General features: G+C 43.4%; 1 protein-coding gene across 2 annotated transcripts in view; it reads left to right on the forward strand.

Moving 5' to 3' along the window:
- The window catches only part of LAMA3 (laminin subunit alpha 3), a 268,973-nt gene that overhangs the window by 14,636 nt on the left and 227,814 nt on the right, over positions 1-26,523 (forward strand). The window contains exon 2 of one of the 2 annotated variants that reach the window (XM_046025313.1): positions 13,499-13,651. The exons of the other annotated variant lie outside the window; for it this stretch is intronic. Coding sequence (XP_045881269.1) covers positions 13,499-13,651 — 153 coding nt within the window. The remainder of the gene's footprint in view (positions 1-13,498; positions 13,652-26,523) is intronic. 2 annotated transcript variants of the gene reach the window in all.

Below are 26,523 nucleotides of genomic sequence, written 5' to 3' on the forward strand. Positions count from 1 at the left end.
ATCCCTTTAGCACAGTGGTGGGACGATTCCTTCACCGCTAATGAGGGCTGCGGGGCTAGGTCAGGGGAAGTGTGGGGTGGGATCATGAGATGAAGGACCCAATTCCCTATGTCCTGGGACTGGCTCCACATAGACTAGATATTGCAGAGGATTTGTGTGCACAGAAGACCTCAGTGGCAAAGATTCTATGCAAGGTAGTTCGCACAGTGATTTGAAGAAAACAAAAATTTCAGACTTTCAAATTTCATAGTGTCTTCTCTGTTTCCAGGTGGTTTTCCTATTTCACGGTGACAACCGATCACTTAATGTTATCTTTAATGTGATCTTGAACGTTTTTAATGAACCAGAAAAATTAGCAGAAAATGGTGGAAGACCTCATTTGGAAAATCTCTTATAGGATTGCCATAAACTAATTGAGGTGTTTTTTTTTTTTTTCCTTTCGTTTTATTTCATTATCTTTTGGGTCAACTTAGGAGACTTTTATCTGAGTAAAGATACAGCTATTGAAATCAGTCTTTCTGTGATAATCAAATCTTTGTTCCCTCTCTCTGAGCACCATGTAAATCTTTGTCCCTCTCTTGTACTTGGTGTTACCAGCAGCCTCAGTTTTCTTTGATCACTTCTGGCCTCGGTTCTGGGAGTCATTTTCTCTGGCTGTTCCGTAGAGCAGTTGTCCCTCTAGCTTAGGAGGATTGGAGCTGAAACAAGTCACATTAGAACTGCTTGACTAACCACAAGGAAGATGAGGCGGGGGACTTCAGAATCCGGACAGAGATGTTTGTACCAGTGGTTCTCTGTCTTCACTAACGACAGAATCGAAGAGGATGTGTAATATTGCATCATAAGGGATGGGGATCAACTCTGGGGAGGAACTGCCCAAGCAGAGTGTCCTACACCACTGAAAGGATTTTTAAAGAAGAGGGAGGAGAGTCCTTTACTAGGTCAAAATCCTGTGTGTCATCTTTTCGGCCCATCGTAGACAGTTAGAAGGCTTTGACCAGCCGGCCTCGTGGGGAAGCTGCCCTCCCCATGCCAGGCCTGTACACAGGAGTACGTTGCACTCCTCTGCAGGGGGTTGCAGCCAAGGGCTCGGGTCCCCGACCAGCCACGTTCACATGCATCTCTGCGTTCCCAGCCCAGGAGCCCCAGTCAGAGGCCCCCAGTGAGGTAACTGGTGCATCCCACATGTCTCCCCAGAGACTTCCGATGGGCTGCTCTGGCTGAGGCACGTTTCCCCCGATGACTGGATATTTTTCTACTCCCGCTCTCCTCTTCTCCTTACCTTCATCCTCTGGGCTCAGAAAAAGGCAGGAGCCTTTTGTTTGGGGCTCCTTGGCAGTGAGATACTTCTCCTGTCATCTGACACCTGCCTGGTGCTGTTCCTTGGGGAAAAAAATGAAACACTGGGATGCTGGTACTTTGCTTCCTGCCTTCACGGTCGCAGTGAATGAATGAAGTCTTGAGTGTTCCTTTCACACTGGCTTGTCCTCATTGACCGTCTCAGCACCTGGAAACTCAACCGGAGCTGGTAGAACTTCTGTGAATGACATTTTGAAAAGATTTATTTATTTATTAGAGAGAGAGAAGTGTGGGGGGGCAGTATGGGGTGGAGGAGGGGCAGAGGGAAAGAATCTCAAGCAGATTCCCTGCTGAGCACAGAGCCCAATGCAGGGCTCGTTTTCACGACCCTGAGATCATGACCTGAGCCAAAATCAAGAGTCAGACGCTTTATGGGCTGAGCCACCCAGGCACCCCTGGATGATTCTTTTTTTTTTTTTTTTTTTTTTTTTAAAGATTTTATTTGTTTATTTGACAGAGAGAGATCACAAGTAGGCAGAGAGGCAGGCAGAGAGAGAGAGAGAGAGGGAAGCAGGCTCCCTGCTGAGCAGAGAGCCCGATTGTGGGCTGAGACGACAGATCTAAACAAGGCAAGAAAGTTCTCTACCTGTGTGGAGCTGACATCCTATGGGGAGTTTGCAACCAGTGAGTAAATATACACAGTGATGACTGTGGTTGGGTCTTGGAGAGAAGAAGCAGGATTTTGGTTTAGTAGTTCATGAAGGGAAGCTTCTCCACGTTCGGTAGATGGAGAATCTTTTCTAAGGAAGTTTTACTGATACTGGGGGTTGAGAAGAAATCAGCCCCATGAAGAGGGTAGGAAAATGTGTTCTACTCAGAGAGACCAACAGGTACAAGGGCTGTGAGAGGGGAACATGCATGGCAAGTTCTGAGAATTCAGAAAGCCAGGCTGCCCTCGTTGTTGCGTATTTTGAATGTTATGCTCGAGCGAGACCTCTATCCTTTCCAGAATTTATAAATGCTTTGTTTTATTTTTGTATGTATTTATACCCTCTCCGGTCCTCAAAAGAATTTAGGTGACTGGTGAAATTTAAAATCTTTGAGCAAAAGAGTTGAGGGAATGGGACAATGGGAAAATAAAGCTGTGGAGAGTATATTTACTTCAGAAGGAGATCAAGAATTGAAAGGGAAAATCTTGGCTTGAGGAATAAATCAGGTCAGGGTCTGACTATGTCCCCAACGGTTCTTTCAAGAAGAAACCAGTTGGTCCTAGAATCCCCAAAAGTATGAGAGCATGGACTTTGGAATTAATAGATGCTTCGAAAGCATCTCTCCTCAAGATGTGATCCTGAGTGAGTTAGGTTACCTCTGTGAGCCTTGGTGTCTTCTGTAAAATGGGGATTCAAATGCCATTTAGTTCACAAGGTTATTCTGAGGATTACATGGAGTAAACCATATGCACCTGGGACACAGTTAGTGTTTAATGAATAGTAACTCTAATTAAAGGTTGTTGGGGAAGTAGAAATGGGAAGGCCTTGATAAAGAGGCCAAATGTGGATTAGGCGAGCGAGACATAGTTCAGGTGAAACCTCTTTTGAATGGAAGGAAATCAGCAAGAAGTCTGTTGTGGCCAGGGGAATGACCATCATTTTCTTTCTTTGCTCTCTGAGTTGGACGCAGTGGGAAGATGAGCAAGGAAAGTCAATACCTGAGAAGTCTCCCAGTGCCTCTGGGAGAGGCACTATCTAAAGATGGGAGAGCTGAGTTGAGCACGAGTGGGGCTTCCTGGGCAGAGCAGATGAGTGGTCAGAAGTTAGGAGCTGGGAATGGGCTCTGGGTGTCCTGAAGGATGGAGCAAGTAGATTTCCATTAGAGGAGAAAAGGTGGTCTAGATTTAGTTACACAGCTTTTTTTTTTTTTTAAGATTTTATTTATTATTTGAGAGAGAGAGCACGAGGGAGAGGCAGAGGCAGAAGGAGAAGCAGACTCCCAGCTGAGCAGGGAGCCCTGATACAGGGCTCTATCCTAGGACCCTGAGATCATGACCTGAGCTGAAGGCAGGTGCCCAACTGACTGAGCCAATCAGGTACCCCTACCTGGTGCTTTCTAATGAGTTTAGTGACAAGAGTGTAAGTCTGCAATTTCCTGTTGTTCTTGAACATCAGTTTAGCTTCTGACATAAAAAGTTAAAATCACACACACACACACACACACACACACACACCCCACACATCCCCGTTTCCCCCCTTTTCTCTCTGGGGAGAGAGGGCCATGTCTGGGACTACTGCTCCTCCTCATCTCATTGATCACTTTCTAGTATATTTCTTGGAGTAACAAAATAGCCTATGCCACCTTTATTTATTAACTAACTAAATAAATATGAAGTGCCTTTCTTGTGCCAGATACTCTTCTAGGTAGTAAACAAGGCCCTGTGCTCAAGGCACTTACAATAATAATAATAATAAGGATGATAGCCAGCAAAACCAGCAAAGAAGTGCTTCCCTCTCAGAAGAAAGAGAAGGCAGATAAGACAGTAGAAAGAGATGGCAGAGTGCAGCACTGCTTTTGATGGAGTAGACAGGGAAGACCTCTCAGCAATGGGACTTAAGTCTGGGAAAAGCATATTCTCAGAAATGGGAAGAGGAAGTGCAAAGACCCTGTGGCAGGAACATTCTTGGCGTAAATGAGGAACAGCCAGAGCATCAGTGTGGGTCGAGGTCAGTGAGGGAGGGGAAAGTGGAGGGCTGTTTGTCTCCTGGTAGGAGTGATCCAGTAGAGGGCTACACTGAGATGCGGGAGAGTGTGTGTGTTTAGGGGGTCTAACTGCAGACACAAAGCCCTTGAGCAGGCAGGAGGGGCCGATTCAGTGTGTGGGGAGGATGGAAACTGGCAGGGGGAGACTGTGGAGCACAGCTAGCTTCTCCACAGCAATGGGAGATAAGACAGCCTTGTGGGACACATGCAGGGAGCTCTGTGGATCAGGAAGATGAGCAAATTCAGTGACTTCATCTGGAGAAGGGAAGAGGGAAGAGGAGTTTTGAGGTGCATCGAGTATGTGTGAAATAATTCCTGGGCAAATAAAAGAGGGAATATAGTGAAACCCTGTGCCAATATAGAACAAACATAATTCTCAGTTTTCCGGGGATGGAGGAGCCTAAACACATCTTCCTTTACTAGTCGTACCTGACTCCCAGGCAGGCGAGGGCCAGCGGGACACGTTTCTCTGGCCAAGGCCAAATCTCGAATGCCGGCAGATTTGCACCTGCCCCTTTCCTGGGCTCCTCCTTCCTGTCCCCAACTCCCACCCCCCAGCATCCCTCCTGGGTTTCCTGTCTCCACTATACCGCTTTGGTAAGTTGTTTAACCTTTTTGAGCCTCTGTCTCTTTATCTATAAAAGGGCCAAATGATTGGACTCATCTTAATAGATTTGTAAAGAACGTCCTGTCACCATGTGCAAAGGCAAGGCGCCCTGTCTGGCAGGTGGATGTTTCCTTTTGTCATCACCACCATCAAATGCAGCTACTTCGGTGGCTGTGGCTGTAAGATGGGTCTCTAGTGGCGTACTCCACGTGTCCTTGTCACAGCTGCCTCTGTGGTCCCAGACTGCGGTGGGCGGAAGACAAAGAATCAGCTGTAGGGCTTGCTAAAAATTCCAATTCTTGCCCCCCCCACCAGAGACACAGCCTTGATATGGGGATGCAGCACCCCAAATCTGCATTTTAAACACCCCCACCCCCCCGCCCCAGGGTCCAGTGGTAATCAGTAATCCCCATGGCAGTGTGATTCCTTTGTGGATGATGTCTCGTTGAATTTTCACAACCACTACGTACAGTTGGAGCCTTAGCCCATTTAACAAAGGGGAAAAAGAGCTAAAGGGAGGCTAAATAATTCGGCCAACGTATAACTTGTAGAGCTAGGATTCAAATGCTCAGGTTCTACTCCAAAATGCATCTCTTTGATACGAGTTAAAAGCAAAGCTGATGTGAGTTAAAAGCAAAAACCCTCCAGCATTTGGCTTGGAGGGAAGCAATTTTTGAGTAGTAGGTGTAGATTTTGCAGACGTCTTTTTATTTGCCTTTTCAAAAAAATACCCGGAATCAACCCTCAGTCCCTTGTTTTATAGATCTCTCCAATCCTTACCTCCAGGAGCCCCGCACAGTAGGATGTGTGCTCCACCCACCGTGGGGTGAAATCTGCACACCCCCCCCCCCCAGCTGGTGTGTATCCATATGTTCTTCTCCTGGGCTGTGAGCTCTGTCCTGGGCTGTGCAGTCACCCTTCGCCCATCCCTGCAGATGTCCATCTGCAGGAAACAGGCCCCCCGCCCGTCTTAATCATTGGTAACCACAGCGATGTGCTTTTGGGCCTCTCAGAAGGGATGATGTTCTGAACAAGGTCCAGGAAGGAGTAATCTTAAGTTTGGAATGGGTGCACTCCAGAATGTTCTCCACATCAGGGCTCCAGCTGGCTTGGGTTGGGGCCCTTAAGACAGTACCTTTAAGGCACACGTACTCTGGAACCTTGGCGAGTGATGTCTGGGAGGAAGGTCGGGGTGCCATGAATGTGCTGATGCCTCATGGGGCTGTTGGTGGCTGAGTGTGGCACGATGCTGGGTTTTCTGAGCCATGTGCATCCATGCGTCTGGGCAGCTGTGTGGAAAGTTATGGAAGTGCTGTTTCAGTGTGATGTCACCTTCCATCCAAATGTAAGATGGGGCTCTGATGGAGCTCGCAGAGCCTCAGGATCAGGATGACAGCGTTCTGGCTGCGGGTAGGACTCACACACGGGTCTGGGTTCCTGCATGTCCTGGCTGTGTGGTGTTTTTTTTAAAAGATTTTATTTATTTATTTGACAGACAGAAATCACAAGTAGGCAGAGAGGCAGGCAGAGAGAGAGGAGGAAGCAGGCTCTCTGCCGAGCAGAGAGCCCGATGCGGGGCTTGATCCCAGGACCCTGAGATCATGACCTGAGCCGAAGGCAGAAGCTTTAACTTACTGAGCCACCCAGGCACCCCGTGGCTGTGTGGTTTGAGGAGAGGCATGCCACCTCTCTGAGCCTTCTCTTCTTTGCCTTTAAGTTTTGAATACTTTGCTGTAAACCTGAGAGGGGCATGAAGATTAAACAAAGTAAATCGTGCCTCTCCTGGGTTTAAATATCCCTGGGCTCGCTTGACCCCAGCACCCTTTGGTACTTATGTGGGGTTCGAGCTACTTCTCTTCAAACTTGCTACATTTCTTTAGGGCCGGGGACCAATTCTTTGTGTTTGTTTGCTTGTTTCTATCCCCGAATCCCAATTAGTGTTGTCCGTGTTGTAGGCAATTCTAAGAAGGTGAATCAATGAGTGTTCATGCAATAAAATTCTATTAGGGAGCACTGCTGTAATCAACCTGTAGTTTCTTAGAACAATACAGTGTTGTGCCGTGGGTTGAGATGCGAAGCATTGTCTAAGAGATTTTCAGTCAAGGAGAATCATCAACAATGTTAGGAACTAGGAGAGACTCTTTTTCCGTCCTTCTGAAAAAGCATAGGTCCTTTCCTGGGTCTCTGAAACATTAGTTCATCTTCCGAAGCCTTCCAACCTTCCATCTCAATTCCGTCTTGTTATTTGTTTGAACAGTTCTGTCCCCTTTCCTTTCACACCTTCTGTTAAATTTGCTATTTCTCTCATATGGCTAGGCTAATGATAGTCTTGGCACAATTCAGAGCGTGCGTCCCTTGTCCCTGTTTCCAAGATAAGTCCCTTGTCCTTGTCTTTTAGTATTCTCATCTCTGTCTAGAATGCAGAGTAGGTGACCAGCACAGGGGTGTCACATGGATGGGTGAACAACGGAGCACAAGTGTGAGAAGACTCCTCTGTTCTGTCCTCCTCCAACTTCTCTCAGTTCTGGTCCTGCTTCCATTTATTTATGACTATTTTTAAAATATTGGACCTCAGATGCAGAGTTGGATTATGGATGATTCACAACCCTCAGTTTATGACATGCTTTTATCATGGGTCCTTGCGTGGTCTGCTTTAACGTATATGTGGATGGATGGATTTTAAATAATGTAACAAGCATCCATGTACTGGCTACCAAAACCAGAATAGGGCCTCGAAAATAATTTATATCTAACCATATGGTTTTCCCACCTCCCATCGCTCTGTTTCCTACAGTCTGGGGTAACCATCATTCTGAATCCTTTATTAATTTTTCCTTTGCTTTCCTTTTTATATAGTTTTATTGTCTCTATTTTTCTAAAAACTTTTCTCATTTTGGTTGTTCTTAACTTTATATTATACTTTCTCCCCATCCCCATTTGTTATATTGTTAAGATTCATCCATATCTTTCATGTTGTCAGATATATTCATTTATTCATTGTTGGTCATGTATTCATTCATTGCATGAATATGCCATTGTGATTCGTTCACACCGATGTGGCTGGGTTGTTAGGTTATACGCAGGATTTTGCTCTTGTGAACAGTGTGTCTATGAATATTCTTGAACATGATGTCGTCGAGTTTGTGCAAGAGTTTATGGGTTATGAGCTTGAAGGTAGAATTCCTGGGTCATAGGAAATGTGAATTTTCAACGTTATAAGATACTGCCAAAATAGACTTTTCAAAGTCTCTACACCAATTCATACTCCTACCACACCCTTTCCAATGCTAGTTATCCTCAAATTTTGAACTGGACCTGTTGAGTGGATATAAACAGTATTACCCTGTGGTCAGCCCCGATCACTAATGGTGGTGAGAGTGAACAGTTCTTCGACTGCTTACGGATGTGTGTTTCCTCTTCTGTAAAAGGCCTATTCCTACTTTTACCCTTTTTTCTATTAATCTGGTTATACTTTACTTATTGATTTGCAAAAGTTTGTTATGTCTTTCTGATGAGAATTCCTTGTTAATTTTATGTTCTTTGTTCAGGTATTGATTCTTGGGTAACATTACCCCACAACTTACTGGCTTAAAGCCATAATTTTTTTTCTCATGGTTCTGCAGGGTCACCAGGCTCGGCCAGATGGTTCTTCTGCCCCAGGTAGCATCAGCTAGAATAACTCTGGTGTATTCAGTAGCTCCCTAGGTAGGACTGGACTGGGTGGTCTGGTGTCTCAGTGCTCTTCCATGCATCCTTGCCATTTGCTTAGCGTGCGTTTTCTCATAATGTGGTCATATGGGGGTAGTTGGACTTTTTCCCTGGAGGCTGGTTTGCAAGAAGCAGCCAGCCCTTTTAAGGCCTCTGCTCGGAAACCTCAGAATGATACTTCTGCAAATAATAAAGTCAGTCTGGATTCAAGAGGAGAGAGTAACCTCTAGGGAAAATAGCCTCCACTTCTTGATATGTGAAGTGGCAGACACACGCTGAGAAGGAATTGCTGGCAGCCATCGTGAGACTGTCTGCCGCTTATATACTATGAATATCGTTCCATTTGTAACTTTTCTTTCTACTTCTTTAAGGTGAACCAATTTCTTTTTTTTAAAGTTATTATTTTTTAATTTAATTTAATTTTATTTCTTTGAGAGAGAGTCTGTGTGTGAGTGGGTGGGGTGAGGAGCAGGGGGAGAGAGAGAATCTTGAGCAGGCTCCACATCCAGCCTGGTGCCCAACGTGGGGTTCGATCTCATGATCTTGAGATCGTGACCTGAGCTGAAATCAAGAGTCAGGCACTTAACCGACTGAGCCACCCAGGTGCCCCTAAGGTGAACCAATATTCCTAATTTTAATCTATCTCTTCTTTTGTAGTCAGTGCTTTCTGAATCTTGTTTAAGAAATCTTTCCTTGTTCCAAATTCTTAATGATATTCACTGGTATTTTGCACTAATTGGTTTTAAAGTTTATTTCTGACATGAAGTCCTTAATTCACCTGATGTGGATTTTTGTGGCTTGAGTAGGAATTTGATTTTATTGTTTTCCATTGGATATATATTACTCTTCCTGCTTATCTGACGTACCACCTCTGTTATATACTAAGGGTTCCAAAATGGGTGGGTTTGTTTTGGGCTCTTTTCTGTCCTGTAAGGCTGTTTATCTCATCCTGCTCTGTTTTAATTATAATAGCTTCATAATAAGCCCTGATACCTTGAAGGGCAATTTCTTCCTCCCTGGTCTCCCTATTCAGCAATATCCTGGCTTTTCTCTCAATAGGGCTTCTCTTGGAGCACGATAATTCTAAAATTTATATATTATCCTATCCAAGAAAAGAGTCATTTCATTTATTTAAATTTTAGAAATTCTTTTAATAAATTTTGTTTTTTTCTTAAAATCCTTATATGAGTGAAAACATATGGTATTTGTCTTTCCCTGTCTGACATATTTCACTTAGTATAATATCCTGTAGGTGCATCCATGCTGTTGCAAATGACAAGATCTTATTCTTTTTTTTTTTTTTAAGATTTTATTTATTTATTCGACAGAGATCACGGGTAGGCAGAGAGGCCAGCAGAGAGGGAGGAGGAAGCAGGCTCCCTGCGGAGCAGAGAGCCCGATGTGGGTCTTGATCCCCGGACCCTGGGTTCATGACCTGAGCCGAAGGCAGAGGCTTTAACCCACCGAGACACCCAGGTGCCCAAGATCTTATTCTTTTTTATGACTGAGAAACATTCCATTGTGTATACATACAACTATTCTTTATCCATTCATCTGTTGATTGGCACCAGAGTTGATTCCACATCTTGGCTGCTTTAAATAATGCTGAAGTAAGCTTAGGGATACAAAAATCTTTTCAAATTAGTGTTTTTGTTTTCTTTGAGTAAATACCCAATAGTGGAGTTACTGAATCATATGATAATTCTATTTTTAATTTTTTGAGGAACCTCCATACTCTTTCCCATGGTGGCCACACCAGTTTGCATTCCCACCAAGTGCACAAGGTTCCTTTCTCTGCACACTCTCACCTACATTTGGATTTGTAGTCTTTTTGAGTCGGACGGGGGTGCTGGTGGGTTCTTCTCTCTTCACCCCCTCCCTTCCCAGCCTAGGTAGCCAGGCACCTTTGGGAACCAGTGGGGACACTCTCCACTTATCTTGCCAACACTGTGTGCCCCACTCTTGTGTTCCCCTGCAGATCGGTCCCATCCACACCACCCCATTTGGCACGTGTCCCTCCAAAGCTGCATCTGGCACATCCTGCAAATAGCCCCAGCAGGGACCAACACTTCTCCAAAGTGACTCTGCCCTGGGGAGAGGGGAAGATAACCACACACACCAGTGACTCTGAAGTCCCAGCAGCTGCTCCTTGTAACCAGCAGTGGAGGGAGAGCACCCTACTGGAGATCAGTGCCACTATGGCCCCAGCAGACAGACTGGGGGGGGGGGGGGGGCGGACAGGCAGCTGGTCTAACTGCCTGCTCTGCCCACCAACAAAAACCTCTCAGGGACGTCACAGGAAGAATGCCCTGTGGTTCCGTGTGATGGCAATCCTGGCAGACGGGCTGAGGGCGGACATCCTGTCTGCTGACGCTGCCTAGTTAGGAGCCCCAGCTTCCCCAGATAGGCCCCCTACCGACACAGGGACCAAACCCTGCCCCAGCATGCCCCCAACAGGCGAAGTCGGCCATTGCAGCCGATGGGACTGAAGACAACTGCATTTCAGCCACAACAGGGGGGCAAACAGCCCCCTAGGAGACACCCCTGCGGCACCTGGTTCTCGTGAAGGGGGTTTGCACTATAGGGCACCACAGGACCTCTTCTTCTTAGACCAATTATAGGAAATAATGTATATTACTGACTGTCTACAATGTCTAATAACCCGGAGTAGTTAGTAGCTGCTAGATGGGGAAGAGAGTTACAGGGTGGTGGTTGACATACTATTTCTGGGGCCCTAGGCTTGGGTCCTGGTTCCACTATTTATAGTTGTGTGATTCCTTTCTTTTCTTTTTTTAAAATTTTATTTATTTATTTGACAGAGAGAGAGCTCAAGGATGGGGGAGCAGCACGCAGGGGGAGAGGGAGAAGCAGGTTCCCTGCTAGCAGGGAGCCGGATGTGGGATTCGATCCCAGGACCCTGGGATCATGACCTGAGCTGCAGGCAGCCACTTAACCGACTGAGCCACCCAGATGCCCCCTACAGTTGTGTGAGTCTTGGGCAAATTACTTAACTTAGTCCTGTGTTTCCTCAACTGTAAAATAGAGGTGATAGCCGTAGGGTGCCAATGTCAAATGCATAGTTCCCGGTGCATAATAGGTGCTGTGTAAATGCTCACCTTATTTGTTAATGTAGTTATTTGAAAACTGAGAAGAAGCATCATCTCCATTCCTCATATCTTCATTATGGAGATGGAGATAAATGTAGATCATAAGCATCCCCATCCTTGGAAGAAAGTTGCTTCTAAACTTGGAGGAGCAATAATGTAATTCCCTTATCAAATAATTGAATTAAATAATTGGTAAAATTCTCTTTGGGAAAGAGTGGGAAAAATAAAGATCTTTAAAGGAAAAATATCCATGAATGTTTAGATGTCTTAGCTTAACTATTACTATTTAATTAATATTGTAATTAATTATACTTTTTATTATGGTAACAAAATTTTTATAAAAAGAACCTCCCCCCTCCCTTTGTTTTAAGAATTGCTGATGGGATCATTCCTTTATTGGGCTTCTAGGAGGTGCGAGGCAATGTGCAGGCTGAAGTGTAGTGACAAGTAGGACACACACAGTCTCTCATCTCAGGAACTCGGCGGGGCTGCCTCACCTGCCTGAGGTGCCGCTTCTGAGTTATATAAGTATCCTTCTGGAATGTCAAAAGATAAAGTTAAAAAAAAAGATGTACATAATTTAGCTCTGCATATGAGAGAATCCTCAGTTTCACTCGATGAAAACATTTAGTCACACACCAGGATCAAACTTATCTTTGAATACTTAAGAATTAACTTTCAAGAGGCTGGGCAGGGGTAGAGCTACCCTTGTGTTGCAGAACATTCTGGGAAGGCCATGGTTGTAAGTTTGCTTCTTTACCCCCCTCCTCTGTGGTGGTGATGCTCTGAGGTAGTTTAACTGGGGAGCAAAGCAGTTTAGAGTGTGACGCGCACTACTGGGTAAGCATGATCTTTTGACCCAGTGCAGGTGTAATCAATATATGGAAAAGGCCTGTGTTCAGCTTTTTAGGCTGTAAAATTCTGCATGGCAAGCAAAACAAAATAGAATCAAGAATTTGCCCACCAAGAAGAAAAATTCAGTAAGATGAGGTCATATCCGTGGTGTCAGAATTTAGTAAAGATGATAATACCAAGGAGCTATCACTCCAGGTGAAAATGGATTCTCGTTTATCTATGGGCTTAACTCTCAACTTCTCACTTTGGTATCTGCAGCCCCAGCTGTGATCGCCTCACTTACCTTTCAAGCCTTGTCTTCAGTTACTTATGCTCTTGTTAAACTGGACCAACTGGCCTCCGTGCCTTTGCTCGTGCTGGTTCCTCCGCCTGGAACCCCTTCCCTGTTTGCCGCTCACTGACACTTACCAAAGCCCTGTACATCCTCACTGGCGACTTAGTCCCACCTCCTCCACCCCGTTCCCTGAGCTCCTGGCCTACGTATCACTTTGGACCCAGACCGCTATACACTTGCCGTACCCTACTTCCCTTACGGTTATTTGTCTCCTTATCGCCTCTGCTTGGACTGCGGATAGGGATTCTTTTTGTATTCTAGTGCCTGATGTGGAAATTGCAGAGGAGAACGTAAAGAGTAAAATGAATTTGCTGAAGGAAGACATCTTGGCATCTCAGGTGCAACAGGTTCCTCTTAAAATGTCATATAGGAGAGCGCCTGGGTGGTTCAGTGGGTTAAGCCTCTGCCTTCAGCTCAGGTCATGATCTCAGGGTCCTGGGATTGAGCCCCGCATCGGGCTCTCTGCTCAGCAAGGAGCCTGCTTCTCCTTTTCTCTCTGCCTGCCTCTCTGCCTACTTGTGATCTCTGTCTATCAAATAAATAAATAAAATCTTTAAAAAAGAAGTGTCATAAAGGATGAGAGAAACATAGCTGTAAAACATGGAAGATAAATATGATATATGTCCTAGAAACATTATAAACAGGTGATATGGTTTAGAATTAAGTGAAAAAGAAAAAGGCTTATTACTTTCTTCAGAATACATTGCGATCAATCTCACCAGCCGACATCCCTAAGCTAGGCCGAGTGGTCTTTGTTTTACTTACCTCTTTACTAAACTGATAGAAAAAACTACTTGAAAATAACAAAAGAGCTTTTTTTTTCCCCCCCTCCAGGGCCAATTCTGTGATTACTGCAATTCTGAGGACCCCAGGAGAGCACATCCAGTCACCAACGCAATTGATGGATCTGAGCAATGGTGGCAAAGCCCTCCTCTCTCCTCAGGCATACAGTACAACAAAGTCAATGTCACCTTGGATCTGGGGCAGGTGAGTTATGCTTCTAACTGGAAAGGGGGAAGCTTGTTTGTTTGGATTGTTGTTTCTGTGGTTATTTCTGATATAATAATAATTATATTAAAAAACAAACATGGGGGCACCTGGGTGGCTCAGTGGGTTAAAACCTCTGCTTTTGGCTCAGCTCATGATCCCAGGGTCCTGGGATTGAGCCCCGCATCGGGCTCTCTGATTAGCAGGGAGCCTGCTTCCCCGTCTCTCTCTCTCTCTGTCTGCTTGTGATCTCTGTCTGTCAAATAAATAAATAAATAAAATCTTTAAAAAATAAGCAAACAAACATAGTTTTAATTCTCTAATCACTGTGAAGCCTATGACAGTCATATTTGCATTCCTCCATGTTCAACCTGTCATGATGCAGACACCCATACCTGTCAAGAGTTAAAAATAGTCAAATATAGTTCTATTGACAAAGATATTATTATTATTATTATTATTGATTATGAAAAAGTACACATAACATAAAATATACCATCTTAAGACATTTTATTTTTTAAAAAGATTTTATTTATTTATTTAGAGAGAGTGCAAGTGAGGGGGAGCAGAGGGAGAAAGAGAATCTCAAACAGACTCTGTGCTGAACGAGGGGCCCTGCTTAGGGCTTGATCCCATGACCCTGAGATCATGGCCTGAACTGAAATCAAGAGTTGGATGCTTAACCGATTGAGCCATGTAGGCCCTCCCCATCTTAGATGAGTTTAACCATACAGTCCAGTATCCTCAAGTTCACATTGTGTGCAACCAGTCACCAGAATTCTTTCTCATCTTGCAAAACTGACACTCTGTGCCCAGCCCCAGGCTACCACCGTTCTACTGTCTCTGTGGAATGGTCAACCCTGGTCACCTCAAAGAAGTAGAATCCTACAGTATCTGTCCTTTGTGACTGGCTTACTTCACCTAGCCTACTGTCTCTGGGTTCGTCTGTGTCAGCAGTGTGTGTCTGAATTTCCTTCCTTTTTAAGGCTGAATAATATTCCATTGTATGTATGCCTCACATTTATTTATCCAGTCATCTGTCAAGGGACACTTGAGTTGCTTCCATGTTTTGGCTCTTGTGAGTAATGCTGCTATGAACATGGGGATGACTAAGATATTTTTATAGCATTCTCTTTCTGAGAAATCCTGATTCTATGATAACTGACTACCATAGTTTTTCACTTTGTTTGACTAGCTGGTGCACAAGAAAACACAACTTCAGACCTGTCTTCCTGTGGTATGCTAAGAGGGCCCCTAGGATGTCTTCCTCTTGGTGTACATGCCCAGTGTGATCCCCTCTATTTTCAGTGTGGCAGGACTATGATGGAAGTCACTCCCTTGGTAAGGAGGCATTATGTGACAAAAATGAAGGGATTTTGAACATGTGTTTAAGGTTCCAAGTCAGTTGATCAAAAGAGAGATTATCTTGGAGGGTTCTTCCCTAATTTGGAGAACTCTTAAAAGGGACTGGGCCCTACCTAAAGGAAGAGATGTGAGGCATGATCAAATTTCCTGCTGAACTTAAAGGGGAAAACCGCCATGTTATAAACTGTCTTTGGAGATGGCCACATGGCAAGGACCTAAAAATGGGTTCTAGAAGCAGAGAACACCCTCAGCCAACAGCTGAGGAAAAAAGCAGGAACTTCAGTCCTACAACCATAAGAACATGAGCAAACTTGGAAATGGGTCTTTCCAGGCAATCTGGCAAATGCCTGATTGGAGCCACCATCCCCAGACTCCTGAAATATAGGACTGAAAGATCATAAATGGCTTTGTCTTAAGCCACTAAATTTGTGTTCATTTGTTAAGCAGCAATAGAAAAATGCATGCACCTTCTTTCCTCTTTCAGACTAGGGCGTGCCTCCTATCTGTTTCACCCTGTTCCTTCAACAAGTAATTATTTATTGCCTATTCTATATGTCAGGCACTGTTCTTGGTATTTGCATTACATAAAAGAATGAAGAGATGGAGAGTCCTTCCCTCATGGGAGACATCCAACAAAAATATACATCACTAAATATAATACGATAGAAGCTGATAACAGCTATGGAAAACATGAAAAAGTAGATCAGGGTAAGAAGATCATGAGGCCAGGACAGGAAGTGTTTGCAGTTTTAGGCAGGACTGTCAGGAGAGAGCTTAATGGACAAAGACTAGAAACAGGTGAGGGCATTCATCATGCAGATTTCAGTCACCCAGACAAAGGGAACAGCCCTGCAAAGCCTTTCTAAGGTGGGAGCTTGTCTTGAAGGTGTAAGGAGCTGCATGGAGGCCAGGGTGGTTGGACCAGAGTCAGGGAGAGGACAATGGTGAGAGAAAAGGCCAGAGAGAGAAAACAGACAGGGCCAGATCAAGTAGGGCTTCTAGGCCATGATAAGGACATGGGCTCCAATGAGAGATGAGTTGTTACAGAGTTTCAAGAAGAAGAATGATCTAATCTGATTTAAATTTTAAAAAGATTTCTCTGGCTGTTTTGTTGAGAATTATCAGGGGGCAAGGGTAGAAGCCAGTTAGGTGACTGTCACTGTAATCCACAAGAAAGATGCAAGTAGAGGCAGTGGAAGGGGTGTGTGCCAGATCTATTCTGAGACTAGAGGTGCCATGATTTCCTAGTGAATTAAAGGTGAAGTGTGAGAAGAGAGGGTTGTGGGATGATTCCCAAGACTTTTGGTCTGAGCAACTGGAACTGTTGTTTGCAGAGATGTTGGAGACTGGGGTAGGGGCAGTTAATGTGGACATGCAAGCATTGAAATACTATTTGGACAATCCATTGGAAGTTTGGAATAGACACTGGGAGATATGAGTCTGGGAAGCTGGTTGGGCTGGAAGAGAGGCTTGTTAATGATTTCTTTAGGAATTATATTCAGGATCCCTCAGCTTCTTGGATCTGTATATTTATACCTTTCATCATCTTTGGGATATTTTCAAGCAAACGTCCTTCTTTCCTTTTCTAGCTTTATTGAGATATCATTGACGAGTAAAATTGTCTGTGTTTTAAAGTGTATAATGTGATGATTCGATAAGCATATGCTTTGTGAAATGATCACCATGAGGAGGTTAATTCACACATTCATCACCTCACATACTTTTTTTGGGTGTGGTGAGACCACTTGATATCTTGTCTCTTAGTAAATTTCAGGTATATAATACAGTATTATTAACTATAGATACCATGTTGTACATTAGAAACCCAGAACTTATTTATCTTATAGCTGAAAGCTTGTATCCTTTGAGCAGCATCTCCTGATTTCTCCCACTCCCTAGCCCCTGGTAAATACCATTCTACCCTCTGTTTCCATGAGTTCAAGTTTCACTTTCTTTGGGATATTGATGATATTGTTAGATCTTTTTTTATTGTTCCACAGGTCCCTGAGGTTCTGTTCATTTATTTTTTTTCAGTTGCTTTTCTCTCTTTTTCAGATTAGGTAATTGTATTGTTCTATTTTTAAATTCCCTGATTCAAAAAAAAGAAAATTTCCTGATTCCTTTCTCTTTCATGTTCTCCTGTCTAGCCCATTTAGTGAGTTTTTAATTATTGTTATTGTATTTTTTCAGTTATTATAATTCCTATAATTGCCACTTAGTTCTTTTTTATATCTTCTATTCCTTGGCTGAGATTTTTTATATTTTAATTTACTTCAAGAATATTCGTACTTAGTCACTGAAGCATTTGGTACTTTACAGGTTTTGTCAGATAATTCCATCATCTGTTTCATCACCTTTTTGGGGGGTCTGTTGATTGTTCTTTCTCATTCACATTGTTATTTCCCTCTGATTTTTGGTATGATGAGTGATTTCAGTTGTGTTCTGGACATTTGAGATATTATATTAGGTGACTCTAAATCCTATTTAAATCTCCCAGCTTAGCAGATGTCACTCTGTTTAGGTTTAATACGTGGATTCTGGCTTGCTTTTTGCAGCCTGTGATTCCAATGAATATTTGGTTTTCAGCTGGTGCATATTATGTAGTCTGCTGTGTTCATCTGGTCCCTGGGCTCCTGCTTGCTTCTCATTTGTGCTGCTGCCTCTGGAGCCAGAATGAACTTCTTCTGATCCAGTGACACCTAGTAGGGGTTGAGACACAACGGACCTTCAGGGCAGAGAGTGCTTCCCCAGTGCTTCGGCCAAGGCTGCCTGATGCAGGTGAAGCTCCTGCTGAAATAGACATTTGGAAATCAATGGCATGTAGATTATGTTAACCCACGAGACTGCATGAGAGTGAGAAGAGAAGAGGATCTAGTGCTGAGCCATAGGCTCTCCAATGTTAAGAAGTCGTGGAAAAGAAAAGGAACCAGTAAAGAAGACTGGTGTGGAATGACAGATGGGAAGAAGACAACTACAAGAGTGTGGTGTCCTAAAGCTAGGTGAAGAAAGTATATCAAAAGGGAGGCAGTCTTCCACCTCTATAATAGGAAGACAAAGAGCCTAATTTAAAAAAAAAAATGGGCAAAGGATCTGAATAGGCAGTTTTCTAACCCACTAAGCCACCCAGGCACCCAGACAGTTTTCTAAAGATACACAAATAGCCAATAAGCATATGAAAAGATGCTCAGCATCATTAGCCATCAGGGAAATGTAAGTTAAAACGACAATGAGATACCACTTTACACTCAGTTGGGTGGCTGTAATCAAAGAAAGAGGTAATAAAGTATTGGTGAGGCTCTGGAGAGATTGGAATGCTAATACATTGTTAGTACCAAAGTAAAGTGGCATAGTTGCTTTGGAAAATGGTTTGGTAGTTTCTGGATGGCTCAGTCAATTAAGCATCTGCCTTTGGCTCAGATCATGATCCCAGGGTCCTGGAATTGAGCTCCTCGTCAGGCTCCCTGCTCAACAGGGAACCTGCTTCTCCCTCTCTGCCCCTCCCCCAGCTCTCATATGCAGGCACACGTGCTCTCTCTTTCTCTCTCAAATAAATAAAATTAATAAAAAAAAAAGATTTACCATATGACCCAGCAATTCCACTCCGAGTTATGTTTTCAAGAAAAATGGAAACATACGTACACAGAAAACCGTGTTCATCGATGTTCATTATATCATTCTTCCTAATAGCCAAAAAATGGGACAATGCAAATTGTCCATCAGTTGATGAATAAATACACCAAATATCCATATCTACACAATGGAATATTATCCAACAATAAAAAGGGATGAATTTCTGATGAATGCTATGACATGGGTAAACCCTGAAAACGTGATGCTTGGAAGAAGCCAGTCACAAAAGAGCATGCATCATATGATTCCACGTGTAGGAAGTGTACAGACAGGCAACTCTATAGTTGCAGAACAATCATAGCTGAGTGGCTGCCTAGGGCTGGGGGTCTCGGAGGGAATTGAGGAATGACTCCTGGGAGGTATGGCTTGTTTTGGGGGAGACAGATGAAAACTGAATGTGATTGATTGGACAATTTTGTGAACATACCAAATGCCTTTGGACTGTACATTTAGATGAGTGAATTGAATGGTGTGTGAGATACATCTCAGGAGAGGTCTAACAGACCAACAAAGAGTTTATGGAAAGAGAGTGTTTCAAGGAAAAAAAAAAGGGAGAGAGTGACTGTGTCAAATGTTGTGTCAAGTAACCTAGGACAGTTTATGACTGATAATTCGCCACTGGATTTGCTAATGTGGAGGTCCCTGGTGGCTCTGATGAGACAGGATTGAAAACCTGACTGCAGGGAGATTAAGAGAGACTGGGAACTGAAATGAAGCTTGGAGTACAGAAATCTAATCTGAAGAGTTTCAAAGCAATGAGGAGAAAAGAAATGGGAAATGGGAAGAGCTGCTGAAAAGACTGGTAACTGACTCATAATCAGGGACCTACAGCAACACTAACCCAGATACTGGTAAGAGTACTGATACTGATATTTAAGCCAGTCTTTCTGCTGACCATAGTGGTGCACACAGTATGGTTCATATAGGAAATACTGCTTGGCCAGATGCCTGCCCTCAGCCCATCTGCGGGGACCGTGGTCGCATCGATGTGCAGGGTGCTGTCCTCGAGAGGCTTTTTTGGGGGTGTGGCTGCAGGAACCCTCGTGCACTGTTGGTGGGAATGCAGACTGGAAGAGCCACTCTGGAAAACAGTATGGAGTTTCCTCAAGAAATAAAAAATAGAATTACCATATAATCTGGTAATTCCACTTCTGGCCATTTACCCAAAGAAAATGAAAACACTAACTTGAAAACCTATGTGCACTGCTAGGTTTATTATGGCATTATTTATTTATTTATTTTTAAAGATTTTATTTATTTCTTTGAGAGAGAGAGAGACCATGAGAGGGGAGAGGTCAGAGGGAGAAGCAGACTCCCCGCCGAGCAAGGAGCTTGATATGGAACTCGATCGTGGGACTCCAGGATCATGACCTGAGCCAAAGGCAGTTGCTTAACCCACTGAGCCCCCCACGCGCCCCCCAGTGTTCCATTATTTACAATAGTCAAATTATGGAAGCAACCTAAGTGTCCACTGATCCATGATTGGATAAAGAAGATGCTGTATATATACAATGGAATATTTTTCACCCATAAAACAGATGATATCTTGCCATTTGGAAGAACATGGATGGAGTTAGAGGGTATTGGGCTAAGTGCAGTAAGTCAGAGGAGGACAGTACTGTATGGTGTCACTCATATGTGGAGTTTAAGAAACAAAACTAATGAACAAAGAAAAAAAAGAGACAAACCAAAAAAAGCACTTTTAACTGGAGGGACTGCACTGATAGTTACCAGACCGGGAGGTGGGGAGGGATAGGTGAAATAGATGGACCAGGTTAAGAGTACACTTACTGTGATGATCCCTCAGTCATGCATTGAGTTGTTGAACCACTGTATTGTACACCTGAAACTGATACAACGTTGTATGTTAACTATACATCAGTTGAAAAGAAAGAAAAAAATTTCTCCTAAAACAGTATCGCTTGAAAGCAATCAAAAAGACAATGCAGTCCACAGACTGGAAATCGAATGATACTGAGATTTCTTTAAAGGAGTGTGTTATCTTCATTTTGGTTGGGAATACTTTGGTGATAGAACAGCTGTCCACCTCTTCAAATCATATGTTATATGAAATTACCCCTTTCCTAAGAATATTTTCACCAACAACTTTCATCTGAGATAATTCAGGAAGATCCTTCATGGTTTAAAAGACTCTATGAGTCCAATTTCAACTATGAATTAGTCTTATCCCAGTAATAACTCATATCTGTCATTAACTCACTGGAGATTTTGCCTATAATGACCAGAATTTACCTATTATACCAGTTATTTAACTGAAGATTTCTGTAGATAGCTGGGAATTTTAACCCATCAAATACCAATGTCTGCTGGATTTACTTTTTCTCCTCAAAGCTATTAAAAATAAACAAACTTACCTTTTAAAAGGACTCTTTTGATATACTGAAAAATCTTTAAGACAGTTCAATTAAAAAAAAAATACCAACGTGGGAATAATTTAGTAACTTGCTGGTTGCGGACAGACATTAGCCATGCCTCCTTCTGCACGAAGATTGCATTCACCCAACGCCTGACTATCTGGGGAGGCTGCTCTGAGCGGGGGTTGATGGTGGATCCTGGAGTCGGCCCATGCTGCTTTGTGCCCTGGTGCACTGCTTACTCGCTGTGTGACCCTGAGCAACACGCTTGAGTGCTCTGTGCCACAGTTTCCTCCTTTAAAAGGAAGATGGTAATTATACTTACCCTATAGGATTACTCTGAGGTTTGAATGAGTGAGCTGCTTCATTTTTAAACCTCTTTAAGGCCAGTGGTTTGAAATAAATTTTTATTTAGTAAAATAAAGTGAATATCAATAAATGCTCATTATTAAGAGACTCATTACTTCTGCTCCTCTAGAAAACACTGCATACGGTGCTAGAGAGTATTAAAAAGCCCAGAAAAGTCTCTGGGCAGGATCTGTATTTTCTTCTTTTTGCTGGAATTAGCCACAAAACTGTCACCGAGAGGTTAGATTTCATAACTGAATAGTGACCTACAGACCTTAGATGTAGGGAAGTGTAAAATTTTTTTTTTGGAAGTATGGTTGGGATGTACACTATAGGCCTAAACTTGTTATTACCATGTCACTTTTTTTCCCAGCTACTGAGAACTGACATTTGAATTCGATGCGCTGTAGTCTGTTTGACGGCTTTTGTTGTCACTTTTCTCTATATGCTTTTGGACTAGTCAGTCAGTGGTTTTTAGGGTCATTTTTCTCGTACAATACAGTTTGGCAAATAAAAGCATCACTTTCAGGACTTGGTCTCGAAGGACAGTGTCCCCCTTACAAGGCGACAAACAGAGGAAGTTTCAGTGACTCACTGGAGACAGTGGTATTTTCTTAGGCTGTTCAATTTCATTCGATACTCATCAGTTTTAGAATCAGAACACGATGTTTTATAGGAAACTTTCATCTCATCTGGCTAAATATAATGAGTTCAGCTTCTGAGCCTGCGTATAGACCATTTGGGACACACAGGATTTAATGTCCCCAGGGCATCCCTCAACCCAGGAGGAACAGAAATTGGTGGAAATTCCCCATTTCCTTGCCTCTCCAAGGAACAATTCTTTAGAATGTCTCCACCAGAATTGACCCCCAGTTGGCCGTGGTAAGAATCTGCCATTAACATATCAGCCACTGGGTTTTTCCCTCCCCTGTGGCCCGCTCGCTTCTCATTTATGCTTCTTGAGATCTATGCCCACGCAAGCTACCCGCACCCAGTCTTTGTTTCAGAGCCGGATTTAGAGACAAAAGGAGACAGGGAGGAAAGGGGGTTTAGGCCGAGACTCTGAGCACCCTACAGATATCCACACAAGCAAACACTAGGAAAAGCTTAGATAAAATACAGTACGTAGAAAATTCAGGAAATGGTTCTAATGCTCTCAGATTAAGAGTAACAAAGGAAACAGCCTTATTATAACTTTTAAAGAAAAAATAGGTCACACAGAAATGTGCCATCACTTTACTTCATTTTTCATGAACTCAGCATATTTGGTGAATTCCCCAGCAGCCAGAGGTAAATACAGTATCCAACCATGTGAGAACGAATTTAGTCAGGATCTTCCTCCCCACCCTCCGGCCTTCTTTTTAACTTTTATGAGACTTTGGCAGATGAATCCAAAACATTCTTTATAGCCCTTGTCAGTTCTGACTCAGATGGGAGGAAGGCCTGGGCTGGTTTCCGCCTCTTCTTGGGATAAGTTGCTTTGGAGATTAAATTGCTCTTGCAGAGCATGTCCCTAAAAATCTGACTCAGTTGGGTCCGTGGGTGGATATAGTTCCATCCAAAAAGTAGATGACTCTTAGATTTGGCCCAAACTTTAGATTCCAGGAATTGCCTGGACCATAAGCTTCAGAAAGTATCCATATCTTGTTTTGTTCACCATGTGGTGTCCTGCTCCCAGCATCTTGCACAGTTTTCAGCGTATAGCAGATGCTCAATAAATATATTGAGTGACTATAGAATGAAACAAGGATGATTCAGGGTCAGTCCGAACTTCCCAGGGTACGGTACTAGTTGAAGTATGTTGCTGTGAGACCAAATCTCTAGGATAGGGTAGACCCGCCTTGGCTCTGTAATTAACTAGATGGTTGGTTCCACTAATGACGTTTGTGTCTCTTTGCAACACCATTTAAGTGTTCTATAGCTGTAACATCATTAGAAGATATAGATCTTACTCAGAACAAATCTGTAATTTGTAAATATTCTATTAACAGACACGTACAATCATGAGACTCAACCTTTGAAAACAAATCATTTGTTAGTGGGTAGAAAAGGGGCCCACAAAATCTCCTAGGCTATGGGGGATGCAATTTATTCTTTATGATAATTCTTTATTCTTTATGTAGTAGCCTACACATTTTTTTAAAAGATTTTATTTATTTATTTGACAGAGGGAGAGATCCCAAGTAGGCAGAGGCAGGCAGAGAGAGTTGGGGAAGCAGGCTCCCTGCTGAGCAGAGAGCCCGATGCAATGTGGGGCTCCCAGAACCCTGAGATCATGACCTGAGCTGAAGGCAGAGGCTTAACCCACTGAGCTACCCAGGTGCCCCTAGCCTACATATGTTAATTGCCTAGTAACCTAAACATGTTAATTTCCTTTGAAGTGCCTTTTAAGGAGTTTATACATTAGGAAGAGGCTGACAATCTGGAATTTTCACTTTACATGTGAAAAACTCAAGGAAGTTGAGTCGACCCAGAGCAACAGACGGGAATCCCTGAGATGCCAACTTTGTTTGGCTCTCTGAATCACTATCTCAAATAGCATTGATAACGCATGTAAGTAAATAGGTTCCAAGATATTTAAACACTATTAGATAAAATAATGTCTGGGAAATCAGGCCCTTTCCCCTGAGTGTGGGGAGTTCTCACAGCCTATGGCTAGAGACACCCGTGAATGCTGTATGTGAATGTACTTTGACCCTGACAAAGCATGAGACCAAAGTGGAATATGCTTATTATTATTACTTAGAAAGATCATTATTGACACCCTTGCTTCTCTCCTTTTCTGCGCTTCCAAAGAGCTTACACTGCTTTATCTCTTCTAAGCGAGTGAAGTATGTAAATATGTTCATGGTAAAGTTCTGGAAACTCTTTGCTGATGTTCTACCATCCAAGAATGTTTGTGTTGAAAAAAAAAAACAAACCCTATCTATTTTTGTCATGGAACTACTGCTAGGAATTTATCCTAAGGAAACAATGAGATAAATGCTCAAAATATTTGAGCAAGGGTGTTCTCGGGAGCATTGTTCATATAACGTAGCTGGGAAACCACCTCACATCCGATAAAAGGGGACTGCTCCACGCAATGGATCGTCAGCCATCAGAATGATGCCACCGACGGGATCTTTATGGACACTCTGTCTGTGCTAAGTTGTGAAGAAGAGAAATGAAACTATTATGTCAGCTGTGTGTATCGTAGGGTATGATTTCATTTGCTTTGTGTATATAAGCACAGAAAAAAGTAAAAAAAGAATCTAAAATACTAAGAATGCTCTTCTCTGGATGGTGGGATTATTGGTGATTTTGACTTTCCTCTGTAAATCCCATTTGCAGTGTAGTACATATTCATGTTCTGGATTATTTCTTTCTTTTTTTTTTTTTTAATATTTTATTTTTTTATTTATTTGACAGAGAGAGAGATCACAAGTAGGCAGAGAGGCAGGCAGAGAGAGAGGAGGAAGCAGGCTCCCCGCGGAGCAGAGAGCCCGATGCGGGGCTCGATCCCAGGACCCTGAGATCACAACCCGAGCCGAAGGCAGTGGCTTAATCCACTGAGCCACCCAGGCGCCCCTGTTCTGGATTATTTCTTAGGTACAAATCTGGCTTCATGCCTTTCAAGCTGTATGACCCTGGACACCTTAGTTAATGTCACCAGGGCAGTTTCTTCCTTTGAAATTTGGGAATGAACCTAGTACCACTCTTGTAGGGTTGTTGGGAGGAATTAAGAAGGTAATATAGAAAAAAACTTTTATTTTTTTTTTTTAAAGATTTTATCTATTTAAGAGAGAGAGCACAAGCAGGGGCAGCAACAGGCAGAGAGAGAGAGAGAGGGAGAAGCAGACTCCCTGCTGAGCAGGGAGCCCAATTCCGGCTCCATCCCAGGACCCTGGCATCATGACCTGAGCCGAAGGAAGATGCTTCACCAACTGAGCTACCCAGGTGCCCCTAGAAGAAAACTTTTAGAATTATGCCTCCCATGCTATAAGAGCTCAGGCCACGTTAGTTATTATGTCTGTATTTTTTTTCAATGAGCTTTTACACAAAGATAATTAATTGAGAAGATACTTCCTTTTTGGGAAAAAAAGAAGAGTTTGGTATAGAGAAGATGAAAGGAACAGTTATTCCTGGTGAGATTTGAGGTATTGATGGGAAAGCTACTGGGCATTTTCTTGATGCCCTCCATCCCCCAATACAAACTTCTGACCACTTCATCCCGAGTGAAGCTGGTGTGCCAGAGATCTTTAAAAGCGAACAGAATCAGAAAAATGCCCAGTAATGGAAATTGATTTTTTTTTTTAAAAGAGCCTATTTTATTCCTTAGCTAATCTTGAAAACTATTTTATGTTTCTTCCCTTGTGAAACTTCTGTGATTTCAGGCGTATTTTGGCTTTAAATCATGGCAGTTTTCCTATTACTATTATTGGCAAGCATATTTAAGGAAAAACTGAATTTCACAAATTCTTCACTATGGTTCCAATGAAATCTGGAGTTAAATACAATGTCTCAGGGGAGTCCTTGGGCCCGATGCCCCCTCTCCTCTGCCAGCTGTCTTCTAGCCCTGTAGAGCCCCCAATTCCCTCTTCCTCCCAGGCTCTGTGGAGCCTGCCCGCCTCCCCGCCCCATGCAACCAAACAACCTTCCTTTACTCTTGTCTTCTGAAGTCCCTTCTTTCCCTGTTCCACTTTCCATGCTTTGCTTCACTTTTGATTTTTCACTTTACATTCTCCCATTGTGTTTCTTTCCTTTAGAGAAAAACTTAAGCATGATCAAACTAGTACCTCTTCTCGTGGTCACTGCCGACCTTCAGAAGGGGTGCTGTGCATGTGTGTCCCCGGCTGTCCCCACCCAGGCCCAGAGTGGTGCCCTGTAGAGCTGGTTGGGAAGGTCAGGGCTCCCCAGGCTTAGCTCTACAAGAGCAGGCTGTCTGCCTGGCCACAGCCGGACCCACAGGTGGCCTCCTGGTGCAGGCAGTGTGGATGGCGTACCTCCCCAGGATGGAGGCAGTGCCCTCCAGACCCGAGGGGCCGGTCCACTTTCCCCAGGTCCCAGGGGTCCTTCAGTTCCCGCTGTGCTTACACAGGTGGATTCCTTGGCCACGTAGCCTGTGGACAAGAATGCTTCAGGCTCCTGTGTCTCTGACTCAACAGCCCCTGGGCT

The sequence above is a fragment of the Meles meles genome, chromosome 12 (genome assembly GCF_922984935.1).
Source record: "Meles meles chromosome 12, mMelMel3.1 paternal haplotype, whole genome shotgun sequence".
In the NCBI taxonomy this organism is placed as follows: domain Eukaryota; kingdom Metazoa; phylum Chordata; class Mammalia; order Carnivora; family Mustelidae; genus Meles; species Meles meles.